The sequence below is a fragment of the Gossypium arboreum genome, chromosome 9 (genome assembly GCF_025698485.1).
Source record: "Gossypium arboreum isolate Shixiya-1 chromosome 9, ASM2569848v2, whole genome shotgun sequence".
Lineage (NCBI taxonomy): Eukaryota > Viridiplantae > Streptophyta > Magnoliopsida > Malvales > Malvaceae > Gossypium > Gossypium arboreum.
The window spans coordinates 73,547,987-73,568,744 of record NC_069078.1 but is presented as its reverse complement, the minus strand read 5'-3'; the positions used below and the strand labels follow the sequence as shown (position 1 = coordinate 73,568,744).

Sequence of the window (20,758 nt, the reverse complement as noted above, 5' to 3'; positions counted from 1 at the left end):
CTATATTTTTAAATTTTAAAATTTTAATCTTGATGTAAGCTACAATCGTTAAATGTTTTAGCTAGCTTTTTTTTAATATAAATAAAATGTGATAGTAATAAGTCAATGCAAGATTACATATACACTAATATGTTTGATGTACTAAATTTTAAAAACAATAAAATTTTAACTTTATGAATTTAATAGTTATTATTTGATTGAGATTGAAATTTTAAAATTCAAAAAGTATAAAAATTAAAATGATTAAAATTTTAAAACTCAAAAAGTATAAAAACTAAAAATCATGAAATTTCCACAACATTTAACAAAATTTAACCTTTTGGTTAAGAGATAACTACTTTGAAAGAAATTGAGAAAAGTGACATGTAGAAGACTAGTCACTCGAGCAAAAGGAATAAAAAAAAATGGGACAATCCCAAACTAATTTACAATATATTGGCACAATTACTGAGCATAAAGGAATGTTTAGTTAATCTAACATATTCTACAACCAAGCAATAGGTACTTGCATCAACATGTTCATTTAGTTTCCATACAATTATACCAATCAAATGCTAGAGAAGAATGAAATGGTTGATAAAGAGTATTTAGTATTTACACATAATACAGTAGTGCTTGTGTTTAAGAAAAACTAGTGTTTATGAAGAGACTAGTGCCCGGCCCAATTATTCCTTTGGACTTCGAATTCAAGACTTCTGTCTATGAAACTAGTATGCATTTCAATCAAGCAGGTAGATGATGTGCATCCAAATTTGGATCTATCCATTTAACGGTTGTAAGTTACCCGCTTCAATGTTTTTCTGCTTTCTCACCACCTTTGATGTGCTGTAAATCTGTATCTAACAGGGACCAGTTACCTAACTTTAAGGGCTTTCTTTGTCACTTACACAAAATTTTGCCTCAAAATGCCCAGCGTGGTTGAGATACGACGAGCAAAGATGAATGCTGAAACCAGTCATTCAACCAAAATCAGTTTGCGTGTTTCTATAAAATCAGGAAGGTTGAGTGATAACACTCAATAAGAATTTTGAAATTGAAACTCTAAAGTCGATGATATAAGCCTACAAAGATTTCAATACAACAAATAATAAATGGCGTAAACTATGTTACCGCTTTGAGCGGACTTCATATACAAATCATTTCCTTAAATTGAATGTTTTGTTTTTGCCACACAGTGTTACCAACTATATTGCATCCCAATTCCCAAGCATGGAGTAAAACGGCTTCAGAAACAAACTCAAACAACTGAAGGTTGCGTTCTCGTTAGTATCAGAGTTTGTAAGGTTTGTTTTTATTACATGCAACATCTAAATGATCAATTGACCTGGTACCGACAGACAGAATAAATGATCATATAATGATGTGGTTTTTATAAATCAATAGTCGGTGATGGAAAGAATAGAGCTTTGCTTACTAGAAAGAAGATGCAATGTTAATTTATTTTCTAACAACCAACCATGATCAATAACAAAACAAGAGTCCATAAGGTTAAAGGGTCTACCTTGCTCTCTGATTAGAATTTCGGCATAAGGCCATTCTCTCTTAAAGTTTTAGTTCCTAAAAGTTATCTTTTCCCTTTTTTTTTTAAACGGATGACCTTGTTCATGTCGTTGTGGGAATATCTAATTTTAGTCCCATCAAACTCATGCATATATGCTCTACTTTCAGTAACTTATACGAGAGAAAGGAGGTAGGCTAAGAGTTAAAAGAAGCTAAATCAATCACCTTATAATTACGGTATGGGGGTCAAAATAAAAGACTAACCTTTGTCCCAGCTATGATGGTACCATTAAGAGGATGACTTGCACATGTGGTAACACCTTCAGACAATGGAACAAAAATATTTTTCTTTCTTTGGTGGTTCATCTTAGACAAACTCTCCACATCCTCCCTAGAACGAGAAAAGATAAACAAAAAAAATGTTGAAAAAGAAAATCAACTCCTGAAAGCAACATGGACAGCAGTCAGATTATTTCTTTGACTACATACATAATATGGCATACAAGGACTTGTGTGTATATGTTAGTACATACATCAAAACAAGCATGAATATGCACCCTTGCATGAGTGGTGCCTTCTACATGAAAGTAGTGCTGTTAATATTAAATATCTAATGTAGCATAAAAAAGCGAGGCCTATTGCACCCCGCACCTTTCCTCTGGACCATGGTGAGAAAACAACATATTGCCTAACAAGAACACCATTGAATACACCAGGGAGTACACCCGCAAAATATTAGAAAAATTTTATGACTACATGCACAACAGCTTGTTTTGATTCAATCTTATACGAGAACAATACTAAAGATTTGACATGCATTGACTGAACAAGCAAATATGAATTGTCCATCCTCCAGAGTATCAGATGACTCACGCAAGAAAGCCTTAAGGAGCCCCTTACCTGTAGTCCACATGGCTAGGAGAGCTTGTATCAGGATAGAAATCTAAAATATGTATGCCACAATCATATGATGATCCTACCGCATAAATCTGCAGTAAACAAATAATGGTGTGAGATAATATATATAATCGTTTGGGTCCCTATTGTTAAGAAATCCAGAAAAAGGCTATTTGATGCATATGCTGCTAAGTATTGAAGGATGCTGTTAATCAAAATAGTACTGCATTAATTAAAACTGTATGTGAGGAAACAATCATAATAAGTCGCCAAAAGTACGAAAGTATTATTACAAATAATCAAAAAAATTGAAGCTTATATGAAGATGATTTAGCTGATTATTGCACAATGCTCAAAAGTTGGGTGTCCTTTAATGAGCCAGGTAAATTGTTTCCCCTTAAAGGAGCTTGATGATTATCTTGAGTTCAGTGAACAGTTATGCATAGTGGTAATAGCTAACTGGACCAGTGATAAAACATCCTTACAGAAGATGTTGGTAGCCATGATGGTTTTCTCAAGTACAGTAGATCAGTTGATATGCTGGCTCCATTCCTAACAAATCAAATTAAAAAAGCAAAGAACAAGAAATAAACGTCCAGTAATCATATACAAGTTCCCATCCCAATATCATGTCACAAAAATAGGACAAAATTGTAAGTTTATACAGCTTTACTTACAACCAAGCTGGAGGAGGGCAATGAACATGCGTAACTCTTAAATTGTAAATATCCAAAACACCAGACCTGCATGACATGAGGAATTGAAAAGAAGAAAACGTCAAAGTTGGGTTTCGAATTTTCTTTGTCTCCAATGCATCATGATAGAAGCAAAAGGACATTTGAATTATGCATAAACACAGAGTAGGTTGTCTCCTGAGGCCGACAGTAATTTAGTTATGACTTTCTAATTTAGCTGTTTACGCAATGGATTCTGAACATGTTTAGTTCCCTACAGAAACTCTAGCAAGGACCTTAAGAAACTCTTCATGCTTTCTTGGTATTTCAACCTAAAACAGAAGTCACTCCTAGAAATGTTTCTTTCTCGAGAATAAAATCTTTGGCCAGTTATGAGCACAATCAGTAGATTCAAGATCAACACCGATGTATAGGTATGCGGAATCATCTTCCATGAGTCTACGAATGCCATGTCATTTTTTTACATTTTATTTCTGGATTAGAAAAATAAAGAAATAATCAAGGAAAGAAAGGAAAGAGAAGGAATGAGAAAGCAGGGGAGGCTGGCCCGAGACAGATCATTGTCATTTGACAACAGAGGATGCAAGAGGTGCAATTTGTTTAAGGTATGAAAGTTTGAGTACTTAGTTGTGGTTTTTTTTTTCTTTAGACACCAAATCAGAAATTTCAATATAGTTCGGGTACCACATGTAATTAACCCTAAAAACTTTGTTTTATTTGCTTATTCAGAACTGATAGATCACAAGAATAAATGTCATAAGCATAATCAACAATACAAACTAAATTATTAATTAAGGAAACTAATTATGCATTCTTTCCACAACTTACCAACCATCATCTAGATGGAATGCCAGTTGGTACGGGCAAGAAGGATCAAGATCAATAGAGTGTATTTCTTTTGGGACAATATCTGATTGTGCCTGAAAATTCAAGGGAATATATCATTCAAAAACTTGTTTCACATTATGAAAAGGAACAAGGAGCTGGGTTTATTCTGATTTTACTTTAACATGATAGTTTGCTTCCATGTAACCTATTAACTCTTCAGTCAACAAATTGTTACATGAACAACTTATTTCACATCATATAACTACTGATATTTCTCGCAGTTCCTGATCAAAAAGGGCAATCCCAATTCATTAGAGATGTTAAATGCAGTTCAGTGTTCCGTCAAGGTACATGTCAGGCTATTGGACATTCATAAAAATGGTCCTTCATAGGCGATTGCATTATCTAAGGGGCCTTTGAAAGAAAAATCTAACAGAAGCAAATGTGTTTCCTGACGAAAAAGAACATGGCCTGGAAATTTATCACAGCATACCTTTAAAGATCCAATCTTTGCCAGCTTTGAGGCCAACTTGAAAGATATTAGAGGTGGGAGGCCAGCCTGAACAATGGAAAACATTGTTAATGTCACTACAAGAATAAATAAGATACTACAAATTTGTCAACTTCCAAAGCTATATTAACCATATGCATAAAGATATGTCATCAATAACTGGGTCCTGGCAGTGAAGAAAAGGTGGCTTAGGATGGCTTTTGTATGCTTGAGCTGTTTTTCTTGAGATTGGGTCTTAGTGCCAGCAACAGTCTGGAAGACTTTTTCCAATATGCCACATATTAAAAGCAGGTGACAAACAAAGATTCAATCATAGAGGGGTGGCTGATGAAGTACAAACAGCTACTCCATATATAAAATCATGGAGATCTGGCATAAGGTAAATGCAAAATTAAAAGCTGACTAATATCTATTGTGGAGCTTTATTATAATTAAGTTTTAAAATTGTTCAATATTCTGAATTCAGTATTATTTCAATCATCCATGCTAATAGCATGGTTTGGTTTCGACTTATATTGAACTACATCATATAAAAGGTAAAAGATCTGACAACTTACAAAAGTAGGAACATTGATTTGGAAAACTTTAAAGCTGCGATTGTTTCACTAAAAATAACTTCCGGAAAATGATTTCTGGAAAATGGACTAATTTTTTGGAAAAGCTGATATTTTTTGGTGTTTGGATAATTCTACATAAAATATTTTCCATTGTTTGACAAATTTTCATGTAATCATTTTCTAAAAGTTGTTCCTAGTGAAATAAACACAACATAAATATATTTACTACAAAAATTATAGTAACATCTCCTTTTGATAATAAAATTTATTTTATAATAAAATAATATTTTATATTATTTAATATCATATGTAAACTTTTTGGCCAACTATATCATATATAAACCTAAAAATAAATAATGTCTAATTAGTAAGTTTAAATTACATATATTAAATATATGAGAATGCATAGTGACACATTAGAGTTGGAAGAGGTAAATAAAGCTAAGCATTATTTAAATAAATACTCATATTTATATAATTAAAATATTCATATTTTATACTATAACAAATTTATTATAAAAATTTATAAATTGTAATATATATTTATCATTAAAATATTAATATAATTAATTTTCAATAATACATTAAGAATACTATTTAAAATGTAAGATTATTATTGTTAAAATTTATTATTAAAATCAAAATGTAAAATTAAATAATTTATTAAAAATTAAGTTATATTAATAATTCATTATATTATTAAATATAAATAATTAAATATGAATGTTTAATAATATTAAACATTATAACATTTTATATTAATTATTTTAATATGTTTAAATATTTAAAATTTTAAAATTAAAATAAAAATTTATTATTAATATAATAATTTTAGGCCTTATTTTAAGTTTTTTATATAAAAATAAAATGTTCATAAGAAATTCTTTTCCGGAAAATAACTTACACTTTTCAAAATGATAAGTCGGAAAAGAGTTTACTTTCCGTTGACTAAGTTATTTTCTGTTGACCAAACTGTTTTCCACAAAACACCATAAAAAAATGCAGAAGATATTTTTTGTAAGTCATTTTCCATGAAACAAATGCACCCTAAAAGTACAACCCAAACCTTTTCTCTAAGTTTGAAATCTAGGTTTATTTAAATGAATATTTATCAAAGGGCTGGATTTAGTATTTGGTACAAATATTTTAGGAGTAACAGTGTTGATTGAGATTTGGTAGAGATACTTTGGCAATAATTTATTGAATAGTGGTTGGCACAGAGAATTTAGGTGTAATTGTTGCATTCTGTAATAATGCCCATTATTGGGGCCTAATGTCATGCTTTGTGATACTTTTCTATTTTTAGAATTTTATCATGTATAAATAGAGGCTGTTGTAACTAACAAGAAGCATAGAAAAGCATAAAGATTTTCTCTCTCAAAAATTTTGTTTTATTCTCATTCTCAATGAATCTGTCTCCTAGAATATCTTTCCCAACATGGCATCAAAGCAGCAGGTTCTAAACCATTTCTAAAAGAGAAAAAGGAGATACGAAACCTCCCAAATCAGCCATGGCAAGCGGTAGAGAAAACTCAATTTTGAAGGTAACATCCTACTTAAGAAAAGGTAATTATCCGAGTAATCTAAAGTGGGGTCAAAATATGGCTTTCAAATTAAGTTCCGAATTAGTGGATGCTGCCAAAGGGAGTGGCGATGTCATACGCAAAAAGGAAGAGACTCATAAAATGGCAGAGGCAAATAGAGCTTTTGCACATTTTCGTTAATCCATGAACAGGATCAATATAGACACATAGATTCATAGATCCATACATCGTGATTGGAAAAGAATCAATAGAAAAATAAAGAATCGGAATTGATCGATATATTTCTCGAAACAAACAAAAAGGAAACGAAAGCTGAAACATAAATCATGGATCAACTAAGCCCTCTCGGGGACTTGCTTAAGAATAAGGAAGAGGAATCTCGTGTAAATACCATGGAATAAGGTTTGATCCTATTCATGGGGATTCCGTAAATATTCCCATTCCAAAACTAGAAAGACACAAGAAAACCAGCATGCGGATTGTGGATTTAAGGGCATCTAATCGTATGAAAGGAGATGCTACTAGGTTTCATAAATATAGTCCATATCATGATAATCTAATGGTAAGTACTTTTGATGGGTCACTAAGGTGGCTAATATAGGTTCAGTTATTATCTACAAGGATATAACCCTTAATTCATTACTATTTGTTTGACTTCACTATCTAGTATCAATAAGGATATGGTGCAACCATGTTGTGGCATTTCCAATTAGGTCATCTGAATTTCAAATATCTAAAGAAACTATTCCCTTATGCAACAAAGTTAGAACTTCAATTGTCTTACCTCATTATGACACTGAAAAGCAGCAGATGTTCTTCCTCCACGAAGATCCCATATATAGATATTTCCATCCTTACTAGCCCCCAAAATGGTCTGCTTAAATCATTTAATAACCGTAAGGATAATTTAAAAGCTAAAAAATAAAGTATAGTAATTTAATAACTTCACAAATTATTCTATTCTGCTAATTCCACATTATTTATTGCCAGCACTGCATTATGGGAAGAAATTTACAAAATATAGTATAAAACTTAAATAAACCAAAACCAAACATAGATTTCTTAACAAAACTAGATTGAGAGCTCTTCATTTTATTAACCTGATTATCCACATGTAGTTGGATAGTATTGAGTGTGCTACGAGAACCAGTAATGAGTTCAAGAGAAGGAAGAGGGCTCTTTCTTTTATCCCATACATTGACTACACCATGCGTGTCAGAGGCAATTAACCTATAGCAACCAGCCATCGGGAAAGAAAACGAGGGAAACAAAAAATTAAATCAATTCGACACAAAAATTGGCATATTGAAAAGATGACAGCCATTATGTGTTTCATAAACATTTTCGGAAACTAAAAGAAAAAAAAGGGAAACAGAAAAAACATCAGCAGTGAAACTAAAACATTACAGATCCATGAATCATCAGAAAAATCAAATACCGTGTCAAGTAAAATAAGTGCTGCTTGAATCAATAATATATTAGTTAACTAGACTTTAGAACACAAAAGGTGGGTTCAATTCCTTGATGATACTAATTCCAAAGTTATGCCAGGTCACAAAGCAGCTGAATTATAAATTAGTTTGTTGCTAGGTCAGTTAGGATCCCGAATCCCAGGGAATTATAGATCTCAGCAATCTAAAGCTATGTTGCTCAAACTTGAGCGTGTGTCGGATATGCATATGTATCTAACATGAATATGGTTAGATTTTTCTAAGTTTTCCATGTATCTAGAGAATCCTTGAAGGCCAACATGAGTTTCGAAAATGGATATTTCAAGAAAATCGGAGAGCCCAAGCAACACAGCTCTAAATATTTATGAGTGTACATGTCACCAAAAAGATGAAGAAGTTAATAACAAAGGGGGCAGTAACTAGCTTGTTTCTCACCAACAAAGCCTTTTGACTCTCTTCCACAGCAAAGCTGGCTAAACAAGTTCCTGAAATTTGTTACCAACATGTATTTGTACCTAAAATTCTAGTCCTAGTTCAAGTATGAAAAGAAAGGCCAATGACTTTTTTTTAGATTTTTTGTTAGAAAAATATAAACAATATGAAAATTTTAAAATGACCTAAATAAGATTATTCAAAATAATAGCTCTCCATGTTTCTAGTCTAGTGGAAACTAGACTATGTTGTCTTGACCTTCATGTTCTTATCCTAAAGATGAAATTCAGTTATTCTTGTTGAGAACAAAAACATCAAGTTTCTTTTTAGCCCAAGATTAAAGCTTAAGTTTAATACGAAGGAACCTGCAAAGGAAAGGCATACAGAATGTTCCATGTAAACCTCTAATGAACTATTTATGGCACAGAAAAAGTATATATAAATAAAACATAATATCCATTGATAACAGGGCACTCAAATTTGCTTCCCAAAATGATAATGCTTTTATGTCTTTTGTACTTTACAACCAAAGGTGGTTTCTCAAATATGAAAGGATCAATTTAACTAATTCAATAGTATAACTTCAAAAACCAAGCTCATATTTATTAAAGATAAGCCTGAACAATTACTATAGTTTTCTAAGCCTTTCACTAACCTTGAATTATCAGTTGTTGTAAAGGCTATCTCACATAGACCCTTATAGACTTCAGAACCAAGAACAGACAGAGTGCGTCTTGTTCTTAATACCTGGGTTAACAAAGAAGAAAATTGTCATGATACATTGAAAGGTATAATCAGAGATAAGCAAACGGTAAGAATCCCTTGACAGTGTATATAGCTGACTTCTAGGGATTTAATTGATTCAATTACCTTATGTTTAAGGATTCAATTTCCCTTTTTCTTCCTATTTTTCTATCTAAATACCTATGTATATTTTTCTCATGAAATCATCTACGATAGTAAAATTCCTCCATTTTTCAGTCACCATTCCTTTGCTTTTAACATGGTATCAAAGCTGAAATTCCAAAACTAGGGATTTCTTTTCTAATTTTTCGAAATCTCTCAAAACCCTAGAATTCGAAATTTGGTACTCATCCACTTAAGCCTTTTCTCTTGTCTCACTGCCCACGCCATAGGACTCACAGCCCCATTGCTGGACAACCCTGCAAGTCCAGCAGCAATCCAGCCTGCGTGTGTCTTATGTGTTAACAACAGCATCTGTGTACTTCTCCAAAGCTCACCTCACCAGATTTTGCCTTCTGATGATCACCATTGGCTTTGTTTCTGTTCCTGGAAATTTGCTTGTTGTATTTTTTTTTTTTTTCATGCTTTATTTTTCCTATCATAATTTGGTTTGCAAGTTGAGCATTTATGATATCCATAGGACAACTAGAGGGGGATTGACAACTTAATTTACAACTGACCAAATTAACACTGAAAGCTTGTGATGGAAATTACAGCAAACTAAATTTAAAGCTTAACATGATTATAGTCTGAATCATAGGGCTTAGATCACTGATTTTTATGGATTTCTCCAGATTTACATCTTTACAATTTCCTTAGTTAGGTTTATACAACTTGTATAAATACCAATGTAAATGTTAAGTTCAATGCACAAGTGAATTATTTCTCACATATATTTCTTTTTATTTTTCATAATATTCTGATCATCAACAATAAATTGACATACTCTAACTATCTTGAACCATATCAATGTTACATGAATGATTATTTATTCCAAAAGCTTTAAGTTGATAAAAAGAAAAAGAAACAATTAGTTTATTTAAGTTCCAAGCATGTTGCTCACATACTTGATGAATGATTAATGGGTTTAAATGTGAAACCAAGTAGAAAGAGAAAGTGCAACCTGAAGAACTAGAACAGAAATGCATAGATTGATGGGTGAGACACAAAGTAAAAATGTATAAAGGGGGGAAATAATTGTCAGAGTTCAAACTTGAAAGCTTTGATTGCATGTTAAATTGGATTATCAATTTGCTGGGGAAAATAAAAAAAGTTTAGGAAATAACCCAACCATTACATTTAAATGCCAACAATCACACAGACATGATGAACCTACAGGGAGCTAATCCACATGGTACATTGATAATTATCACTTCCAATAATGAGAGTTATCAAACATGAGAGAGAAACTTACCTCAACCGGTTTAGAAGAGATGTAACCAATATCAAAGATAAGCACTTCATTACTTTTCACAGAAGTACATGCAACCTAGCAAAGTAAACAAGAACATTATGCTAGCCACTACCTTTTGCATATGGCAAGTGCAAAAAAGAAAGAAAAAAAGTAAAATGTCTGATGACCATATGCAACATCTAACTACATAAAAGTTTGAAGATATGTAAGTGAATAGAACCTCATCTTGGTTAGCATGATTCCACCGAACATCATCAAGTTGTCGTTGCAAATTGAGGTGCATTAAATGCTTACTTTCATCTTCAAGTAAGCCTATTCCAAAGAAATAACTAAAAACAAAAGTAAGGTGCAAGCATAATAAATTATCATAACTAAACATAAGTATGAATTTATATAGGAAATCGTAATTAAATTTGAAACAAGCAAAAAAATGTAAAACATGTTTACACGCTTCAAAAAGAACTGAGACGATGCACAGTTTACTTGCAATTGAAGAAATAAGGAGTTTGGAGTAATTAATAAGAATTCTTCAATCCCACCAAGTTTATCGTCATCCTTGGTTCAAGGTTATTGAATAATAAGAGGAAGCGAAAGTTATCCTTGTAAAACAAAAACCATTAATCAACTACGCATGACCATTGTAGATGTTGAGAATATTATGCAAACTGTTAAGTGGTTTTATCACACACCTATTAAGCATTAAATTTCTGGTCGTCTTATATTGAAGTTGAACCCCTTCCGATTATTACCAATTGGTTTTAGGTTGAACTTTTAATATGATATCAGAGCTCAAATTTTGTCATGTTGTTCTTCCTAATCCAAGTGAGATCGGTGAGCCCTAATGAGGTTGTCCAGGAGTAGCCTCTTTGAGCTAAATGTGAGGGGAGTATTAACCAGTGTCATCCAGCATCTGTTAAATATTAGATTTTGTATAATCTTATATTAAAGTGGGACACTTCAACCTATAACCAACTGATTTTAGACTGAATGCTTAACATGATTTTATTAAATTTCTTGTGGGGTATTAAAGTTGAATCCCTTCATACCAATTGATTTTAGGTGGCTGCTTAACATAATATTAAAACTGGTCAAATTAGCAAAACAAAAAAAAAAACGGTTAAATGACTGTTTGACCAAATTTGTGTTAGTTTAAATATTAATTTTGTTATTATAAATTATAAAATAAATGTTTATGTTATTATTATTATTTATTTGTGTTCAGTATTTTTTTTCCTTTTTTCCTTTTTCTGATTTTTATGAATTTTTTAAAATTTTCTGAAATTCTTTTTTATTTTGTAATTGTTGAACTAGTAGGGAGTGTTAAGTGGTGTTATCCCACATCTGTTAATTATTAGATTTTTTGTGGTCTTATATTATTGGACCCCCCCAACACACACGTACATGCGCACGCACATAATCAATTAGTTATACATTGGATGCTTAATGCAAACTACAATACACCTGAAATATGGCCTTTTTTGCAGTCAAGAACACTATTAGAAGGATATAAATATTTATTATTTATGCATAAAGTAACCACGTGGAAGGGCCACGAAAAACGAGTGTAAAACAGGCCGTCGAATTAACTCCTAAACCAATCCATTGATGGCGTGTAACTACAAATAAACAACCACTAAACATTGCAAACTAGGCATGTTTTATGTACCTAACACAACAATATGCAAAAAGGGAGACGTCAAAGTTCAAACTATGTTTTTGGATATATAATTTGAATCATCAGCATCAATTACCTAGGAATATGGGCACCATGTTTAAAGAGGCATACCAAATGAACAATCTTAGTGAGATGTCTCTCTCCTTGTGCAAAACCACAATTTTAAATACCAGAATTTCTTTTACATTTTCTACATGCATGACTTCCTTGTACCCACAAATTTAAGGACATTGCCACAAAATCATTTTAATGATTTCAATTTTCAATTAGACTAATGTACACAACTCATGATATAACGTACATTAGACGTTTATGCAAACATGTTAGTGCAAGGGGAAAGTGGAAAGCAAGTTTATTAAACTTACGTGGCAACGAACCAGTACTCTGGCAATATAGAGTCTCAAAGTCATGAACGGTTAAGCACCCTGATTTTGTCACAGAAACTATGTATATTCCCTGTATACAATTATTGATTAAAGTATTAGAGTGAGCAGAAAGGAAAGAAGAGAAAAAAAGGAAGACTAAAAATGCAGTGAAAAGGAAAAAGGTAGATAGGATAATAAAATTAAGAAATAGAAGTATCTCTTGTTAATTTGATTAACTATTTGTCACAAAAAGTGCAACATAGCATGTAAAATTAGAGGAGTTATTCAGTAGGGGGTGCATAGGCATTTCATACACATAACACAAGACTCTAAAAGCCACAACCAAAGTTTTCAAGCCTTAATCAGTATAAAGGCTTAGAGCGACTTTATAATACAGAAAAAGATATCACCTGAACTAATGGACACAACAATCCATAATGATTCTACATGCCCCAAGACCCTAAACAACAGGATCCAGATTGACATTATTTCAAAACGTGTTATAATTTGGTCATGCCTATTTGTCCTCAATTGGACACCACCATAGTTAGAACTTGAATTTCCAAATTGGAAACCTCAAGTTCGAATCTTGGAGGGGAGGTATTATTACCTTGAAATGTTGGCTTCCCTTAAACTCAAAGTTCTGCTTCAAAACATGGCTTGATAAGTTCTAAATATGTATTCAAGCCAAACTTTAAACAATATAACTAGGTCTATATATGCTGTTTCAAATTTGATTTTATGTCCAAATATTCTTAACTATCTAAATCGACTTATATGTCATTCTTAAAATGCAAGCTATACAAGAACATGAGAAATGTGTATAAACCAAAAGACCATCAAGAAACACAATTAGCACGAAAATTATCATGAATACACATTGGAAGCTGTAATTTTATGACTAGAATGGTAGGCTTCACCTTATTGTCTAAGTCAATTGCAGATATTCCTTGCCTGAAAAAGAAGCTTAGTAAGCTAACTTTTGAAATGAAACAAGAAGGATGAATAAATTAAAATCTGAGAGAGAATATTAAAAGGTTTCACTAACATATTTCATTTTTAAAGGAACTTGAAAATGCACTTTTGAATGTTAAAACAAAAGGATGATTAATTGATTATATGAATTGAATTCTCTAGAGTATGACTTGTAGTAACTAGAAATTGTAGATGGAAATGAACCTAGTAAAGAAAGGCCAAATCAAATTATCACTGGTTCTTAATTCTAAACCAAAATAAATTCGGAATTAAATTAAAATGTCTAACAAGCACCTCTGATCTAAAGAGAAAAAAAACTGCACTTTAAAACTCAGCCCAAGCAAACATTGGGACTTGAAATACTATGTTGTAAGTTCGTATATCTAAAACTTTATTCTCTCAAATTTGAGTTTCTAACTATCTTAATGATATCTTCTCAAAACTTCAGCACTGTGCCAAACTATCCCTAATGCAACTTGAAACATTGGCTTTTTCTAACAATGGATAACACTAGAACTCTACCAACATTAGGTGAAAAAGAAAGCTTGAGACTTAATTTATAGGCATCATTATTACTGATTTTTCCCGGATGAATATTTTTCTTAGTTGTACTTCTGTCTAGCAGATGGGTTATGTTCCATGAGTGATTCTGCAAGAAATTATGATTTTGAATAAAGATTAATAATCATTATGCATTTCGCTTTTTGAAGAATTAGTATAAAGAAAAAGTAAAATATGAAAGCAAAACAAATGATCTTAAATGAAAATTTTGTAAACATTTGATACCAAATATAAAAATCATAAATACATGTACATCTTCATTAGATAAATACGAAAAAAAAAAAAAAGGTAAGAAGCACAAACATTCGGAACTGAAGCTGGCGATCTGAATTCACAGCATTGTTAATCTGATTCATCTAAAAACAGATATTTAGAGTCATAAACCAACGGATTAAACAAAGGAAGAAAAGAGAACAAAATAGATTGCAAAAGAACAAATTGTTAATGACCCAAAATAATTTGATGCATACATGAGTTTGACATGGCTTTCCATCAATGTGATAAAAATGCGAAAACGCCCCAATCTAAGTCATCGCAAAGCAAATATCAGTAATTCAACAAAACTAACCGTCAAGAAGAAGTAAAAATAGAAAAACGCTGAAGAAGAAGAAGACTTGAAAGACCTCAGAATAAGAGTGCATGAGGAGATCAGAGATACTGTGGCGGTATTTGGGATCGAATTTTCCGTTCAATTCGAGATTGCTTCTCCGCCATGGACGCGGCCTATGTATTGGAAAGAACATTTTGAGATTCACCCACTATAAAAGAATCAGAGAAATAGAAAAGAGAAAATAAGAAAGAGTTGGTTACCTTGGTTTGAATTTAGGGTTTTCAGATGAGGGTTTGGAAGTAACGAAATAATTATCCATTACAATGAACAAATGAATGATTGTGAACAATCAATCAATGAGGATTTGCTACTTATGTTGCATTTTCTTTTTCCCGCCATTGGGGTTTACCGCTTAAAGCAAAACCTTTTTTTTCATAAATAAATGGTCGGTTCTGAGTATTCAATTTAAATAAATGGAATAAATACTAATATTAATATCAAACTCAATGCTCAATGATTCCTATAAAAACTAACACAATTATAAAATAAGTCAGCCCATTAATTAATTAATTCTAAATATTAATATCTTTAACCGAATAAATTTTGGTTTATAAAAATAAGTCAGCCCATATATAAAATATAAATTTTAAATATTTTTAAACAATTTTATGAATTCTTTGTAAAATTTTTCTTCTAGGTTTAAATCATATAGTGTTAAAAATAATTATTACAAATTCAAATATATGTTTATATACTCTATAAAGGGTAAACTATCAAAATGATCACTTTTGTTTATCTTGGATTACATTTTAGTCACTTACATTCATGTTTTGTAACATATTAGTCACCGAGCAGTTAATTTTCATTAACGGTAAGCGTGGCATGTTAAATCATCATTTCAAACAAAAAATTTAGGTTAAATTATACAATCGGTCCCCGTATTTTTTTCGTTTTGAGTAATTTATTTTTTATTCTTTTATGTTCTTTTTTCTTCTTATTTTCCATTTTCGTTTTGACCAATTATATAATTTAACTTAAATTTTTCGTTTGAAATGATGATTTAACGTGCTACGTTAGCTTGCCGTTATACCGTTAATAACAATTAATGCTCATGATTAAAATATTATAACATATAACATAAGTGACTAAAATGTAACATTTCAAATATAAGTGACTAAAATATAATCTGAGATAAATAAAAGTGACCATTTTAATTGTTTATTCTTTAAGTAATTATTAATAATTTTTTTATAATTTTAAACTTTTTACACTTTTGAATTCATTTAGAAATAAATATGGATAAAAGAGTGTCCAAATTCAAATGAAGATAGACAATTTTATATTCATGTGTATTACATATATAAAATTTATTAATTATTTATTATAAATTTTTAAAAATATTTTTTAATTCTTTCAATATAACATATCACGTGTCATCTTTTGATGATTATCATTAAAACATCAACTTTTTAATGATCAAATCGTTAATCACGTCAATTTATTTAATGATCAAATCGATCAATTAACCGTTTCAATTAATGGAAGAATTTAATTAATTATATTTTTGTCATTAAGGATATATAATTTTTTAGGGTTAAATTAATTTTTAGTTTTTACTAATTTCTTTTTTGACCCGAAAGCCTTACTAAGGTATATCAATTGTTAGTAAGGTATAAAAGCTTCAATTATGACTTCAAAATTATTTAAAATAACAAATTAAAAAATTATAGTAATAAAAGAATTGGTTAATTATAGAAAAACCACTGCACAAATTCGTCGAAATTACTATTCCGTGTCTTAGCATTATTCAATGCTCGATAGCTTAATATTATTGAATTCCATTTTCAATCCTCCATTCTCCTCCTTGACTTTGCCTTCCTCTGTCCCATCCCTTCCATTTTTCCCTTTTAGTCGTCTTTGGTTTCAACTTCTCGAGCACCATATCTACCCTTTTAAAATTAAAACAATTCTAATTGAATATCCCCTCTCCATCGTCATATTCCCATTTCTCTCTTCCAAAATTCTCTCTCTTTGACTCTTTAATATGAGGTGTTGACCTTCCACAGGATTTCTGTAAGGATTATATAGCGTTTTGCCCGACCCGGAAAATGCCCATGGACCGAACCCTACAATCGGAGAGCATGAGATCGCCGACTGTACTCTCAATCGAATGTCTAAAAGGGAGCTCAAAAGCTGACGAATGGACCGCAGACATGCTCCAGACTGGCGATATTGTTGAAGAGATTCGTATTGGATCCGGTTCAGGACTTGCCCATAAGGCACCTTTTAAAGGCGGCAGGAGCGGAGTTCAGAGGGTTCTTCATAGCTCCTATAAGAACAAAGAGACCTCGATTCTCGTCCGAGTCCGGCGAGGCAACGACGAGTTCGCTCAGCTGCAAGCCTGTATCGTGCCGAACGAGTCTGGCGGGAAAAAGCAATATATGTTGAGGTCTATAGCGGATCCCAATTACGCTGTTGGATTCTTGGATCGCACCGAGTCCGAGTGCTTCGAGTTGCAAGGTGAGTTCTTTTTTCTTTTTACTACTATTTTTTTCGACAACCGAGTTGGCCCGTCGACCCGATTCTTGATTTCTGTTTTCCTTTTTTCTTTATTCTTTCCTTATTATATTAAAAAAATAAAAAAGAATCAAAAGGAAATTCTGAAAATTTCTGTTTAGACTAGATTTTTCGATTTTGCTGTTTAGATTCCCTGTTCCGTACAAATCTGTCTTAGGACACGTGTAATAGTAATTTCTTTTCTTTCAAAATCTTTAGAATATTCATTATTTATATATTACAAATAAAATGTTTTTTATTTTATTTTAAAGAAAATTAGTTGATATATTATAAAATTTCAAAGAAAAACACACCTTTGATTTAAGGTTTGGAATCTACTTGTTAAATTGAAATATTTCAAAGTCCATGCTTTGTTGTGGGTGATAATGGGAAAGCAGTTTCATATGTTATTTTAAATTAAAATGTGAAAAAGAATATGCATAAAATTATATAAGTTGAAATGTCTGAAAATAACAAAATCATTTTATATTAGAAATCAACTTTAGAATTGTAAAAAGATTCTAAAGTTTTTGGTGTGGTGTATCTGTCAATAATGTAATCCCAAAGATATGTTTTTCCTCGAGTAGGATATTTATATATATTTTTTACGTTAATTGACCAAAAGTCTTTGTTTTTGTTTGATTACTACCCGTTAATGCTCAACTACTGACAAGCCTAGCTTTTATTTATTCGTACCCGAGTTAGATTGGTGGGCTTTAGAGTTCAGACTAGAAAGTATAGCAACTTGAGAAAAAGCTTGCTCCCACCACCAAATAATTAGTTGGATCTTTTCTCTCTTGAGACTTATTCGAAAACGGAATTTATCAATATCTTTTTAGTCTCTTTTTGGCTTAGAATTTCGTAACTTGAAATAATGAAAGACTAACTTCGCAACTGAAAAGAAAAATCCTTTTGGATGTGAGTAGGGACAGCCTTGGTGACCATTTTAGTTCATGTTACCTGAAAGATAGCTTATGTCCTCAAGCTGACGATTGGTATGCACAAACTATGTTAACTGGACTTGGGTTTGAGTGTCAGATGCATATGTGTTCAATTCGGGTATGCTCAATTTTTTTTCTAAGCCTTATCTGTGTATTTGTAGGGTTATGTTCTTGTATCATGTTCGAAGATATATGTAATTCAAGAAAAATAAAGAGTTAGAGCAACATAGCCCACAAATACTATGATTCTTAATTTAAAAGCACCTTTTGTAAGGGTAAAGAGCTCCTTTGTCTTTTCCATCTAGATGGTTCTTTTTCCTGATGCAAAGCTGCAAACTGTTGTGGTTTAGATGGCACCAGTAGGATTTGTTATTATTTTCAAGATATTTTTCTCTCCTTTTAACATTTTATTGTCCTTATTCCTTGATATAGGGGACAGGATGCCATTGTACAAGTTAGTTTAATCATCTAGCTATTTAAATATCCTGCAATACTTATGCAGTAGAAACAGCCTACATTTTGCCCCCTTACTGATTTTTTTACTATTCCTTACTTCTACGGCATCAATGGGTAAAAAGATATTCGAAATTCTAGTATACTAACACGAGTTAATCTACAAAATATGCTTCTATAAGTTTTAAATGAGCAGACATACATTGTCCTTGCCTATTGCCACTTAAAGGTCACTGTTCTCAGATTATCCAATAATATGCGTTGCTGGATTTATACTTTTGAATAGAATAATTAACTCAGTAAGTCTATTTGAGTAGATGAACGGAGTGTTGATGATCCCTTCTTTTTAACTCCATTTGGCCCATGGTAATTGATAATCTTTAATTACTGCAAAGAGGTTCTCTATAAGCATCAATAAATGTTATGCACTGGGCCATAACTTGTTGAAACCGGATGTTTGAATCTTTGTCTTTAGTTTTTTCTAGTTTCTAATTCAATGTTAAACAAAATAACATTGCAGCTTCAAGGAGCTCCAGGATGGTCAGTGAACTATCGAGGACGAGGCTTCAGGATGGATATGTCTCATATGCATGGGAGAGGAGGATGCAGGAGGTGCTAGCAGTTCCCAACTCAAGCAGCTTTCTTTCTATTCTCCTCCTTCCAAAGGCTTCAGACCGAGTGGCCTCTCGATACAACGACTTGGAGGATACCCTTGCTCGAGCAAATGCTTGGCTTTCTGCATCTCAGGCCTCTGGGGTCCCTATTGTTTTCATGAATATCCAGACTGAATCCTTGCTCACTAAGGTACCATGCAAAAGACTTAAAACCTCAGTAGCAAGTAAATATCTTCAATTGAAGTATTTTGGAATTGTTTCACCACCGACATTTGCAATCAACGGTTTTAGACCTTAGGGACAGGCTAAGGTTCAAGCCTTCAATGCAATTCTCTTATCTGAACTCCTAGGACTGCAGATTCTCAGGTTGATCGGTTAGGCAAACCGGTTCATGTTCATCTGATTATTGGGAACTAATCTTTCTTTAATTTTTTTAAGCAGATCTCAGGCGAAACAGCCTCAGCTACTGTAAATGCTGGCTCATTATCTGATTTATCCAACCTAGCCAATGCAAGCCTATATGGTTTTGAGGACTACCATGGAGTCGACATTGGAGTTGTTCGAGCAGTTCGGCTATGGTACTCCCCCCTTGTGGAAGAAGTTGCAATTGAGATCAAACTAAAAGAGGATGACACAAAGCTCGGTTTCGCCATTAGCCGCACAGAAGAGGTCTGCCATCTGATTCTCAATAATTGTGACTATTACAGAATTTGCTTATATATTGTTTTCTCTGTTATAACAGGGATTCATCTATATATCATCTGTAATCGATGATGATGAAAACGTGCCTTCGACAAGATCAGGACTCAGCACACTCTACAAAGAATCAGTGAGTGCATCTAGGTTGCTGGTTGTCTCAAGATTATCAAATCAGAAGGTGCTTCCATGGATGGTTTCTTCAACTGGAGCTATTCGATGCTTTGATACTGTCTCCCTAAGTCAGAAGCTCTCACTACACCGACATGCCAGCATTCCGATTCTAATGCACGTCTTCTCTTGGGATCAATCGTTGGTTTCTCGAGGTTCTAGCGGTGCCAGGAATTGGGATCCCTCTCCATTAGTGTTACCATTGCCCCAGGAAGTTAGATTAGCCCACCAACCTAATGATAATCAAGTACTGCCTCTGCCACCTGGTGAACCAAATGAAAGCATAACCACAAGTGAGCAGCCGGACCGCCGATTACAGCGAGATACTGCTGGCGAGGTCTCCTTCAGATTTCATAACTTTTCACTTCCTAACAACTGGGTATGATTTTAAATTTCCTGCTTCAGTATGTATATATCAAAAAGTTTTAAGGAGTAGAGGATTCCATTGATTGAAGCTAGTTACGTACGCTTAGGCTGGATCTAGAAAATCCCGAATAAACTCGTAGATATAGTTCGCACATCATAGTTAGAAACAGATACATGTTTTACATGTATATGACGCATTTTTATACTGTCGGTGTGTACATCATACAGGAGCTTTGGGGCGTTGAATGGCCTGTCTTTTGTA

The 20,758-nt window shown here is 32.5% G+C and overlaps 2 protein-coding genes across 3 annotated transcripts; one reads left to right on the top strand and one right to left on the bottom strand.

Moving 5' to 3' along the window:
• Positions 1-448: 448 nt before the first annotated feature.
• On the bottom strand, positions 449-15,208 carry LOC108454358 (uncharacterized). Of its 2 annotated transcripts, none has more exons than XM_017752795.2 (18): positions 14,960-15,208; positions 14,773-14,872; positions 14,620-14,673; positions 14,453-14,505; positions 13,534-13,567; positions 12,614-12,704; positions 10,794-10,885; positions 10,574-10,648; positions 9,071-9,162; positions 7,633-7,762; positions 7,317-7,406; positions 4,414-4,479; positions 3,921-4,012; positions 3,075-3,140; positions 2,883-2,949; positions 2,401-2,489; positions 1,765-1,891; positions 449-945 (listed from the first exon to the last, which is right to left on the bottom strand). In XM_017752795.2, the coding sequence occupies exons 1-18, from the start codon at positions 15,016-15,018 to the stop codon at positions 901-903; spliced, it is 1,422 nt and encodes a 473-aa protein (XP_017608284.1). In that variant the 5' UTR covers positions 15,019-15,208; the 3' UTR covers positions 449-900. The 2 variants fall into 2 exon arrangements, with proteins under 2 accessions (XP_017608284.1, XP_052874844.1); XM_053018884.1 differs by having other exon boundaries at positions 14,453-14,496.
• A 1,258-nt stretch (positions 15,209-16,466) lies between these two features.
• On the top strand, positions 16,467-20,758 carry LOC108454843 (uncharacterized). The gene is made up of 4 exons (XM_017753443.2): positions 16,467-17,219; positions 19,170-19,453; positions 19,705-19,932; positions 20,006-20,758. Exons 1-4 carry the CDS (start codon positions 16,808-16,810, stop codon positions 20,513-20,515), a joined length of 1,434 nt encoding a protein of 477 aa, XP_017608932.1. The 5' UTR covers positions 16,467-16,807; the 3' UTR covers positions 20,516-20,758.

Coding starts and splice junctions, on each gene's coding strand:
- LOC108454358 (XM_017752795.2), bottom strand. CDS start 15,018: ATGGATAATTATTTCGTTACTTCCAAACCCTCATCTGAAAACCCTAAA. Junction 2,490..2,882: donor CATGGCTACCAACATCTTCT/GTAAGGATGTTT, acceptor TGTTTACTGCAG/ATTTATGCGGTAGGATCATC. Junction 1,892..2,400: donor CCTAGCCATGTGGACTACAG/GTAAGGGGCTCC, acceptor TTCTCGTTCTAG/GGAGGATGTGGAGAGTTTGT.
- LOC108454843 (XM_017753443.2), top strand. CDS start 16,808: ATGCCCATGGACCGAACCCTACAATCGGAGAGCATGAGATCGCCGACT. Junction 19,454..19,704: donor CTGAATCCTTGCTCACTAAG/GTACCATGCAAA, acceptor TTTTTTAAGCAG/ATCTCAGGCGAAACAGCCTC. Junction 19,933..20,005: donor CCATTAGCCGCACAGAAGAG/GTCTGCCATCTG, acceptor CTGTTATAACAG/GGATTCATCTATATATCATC.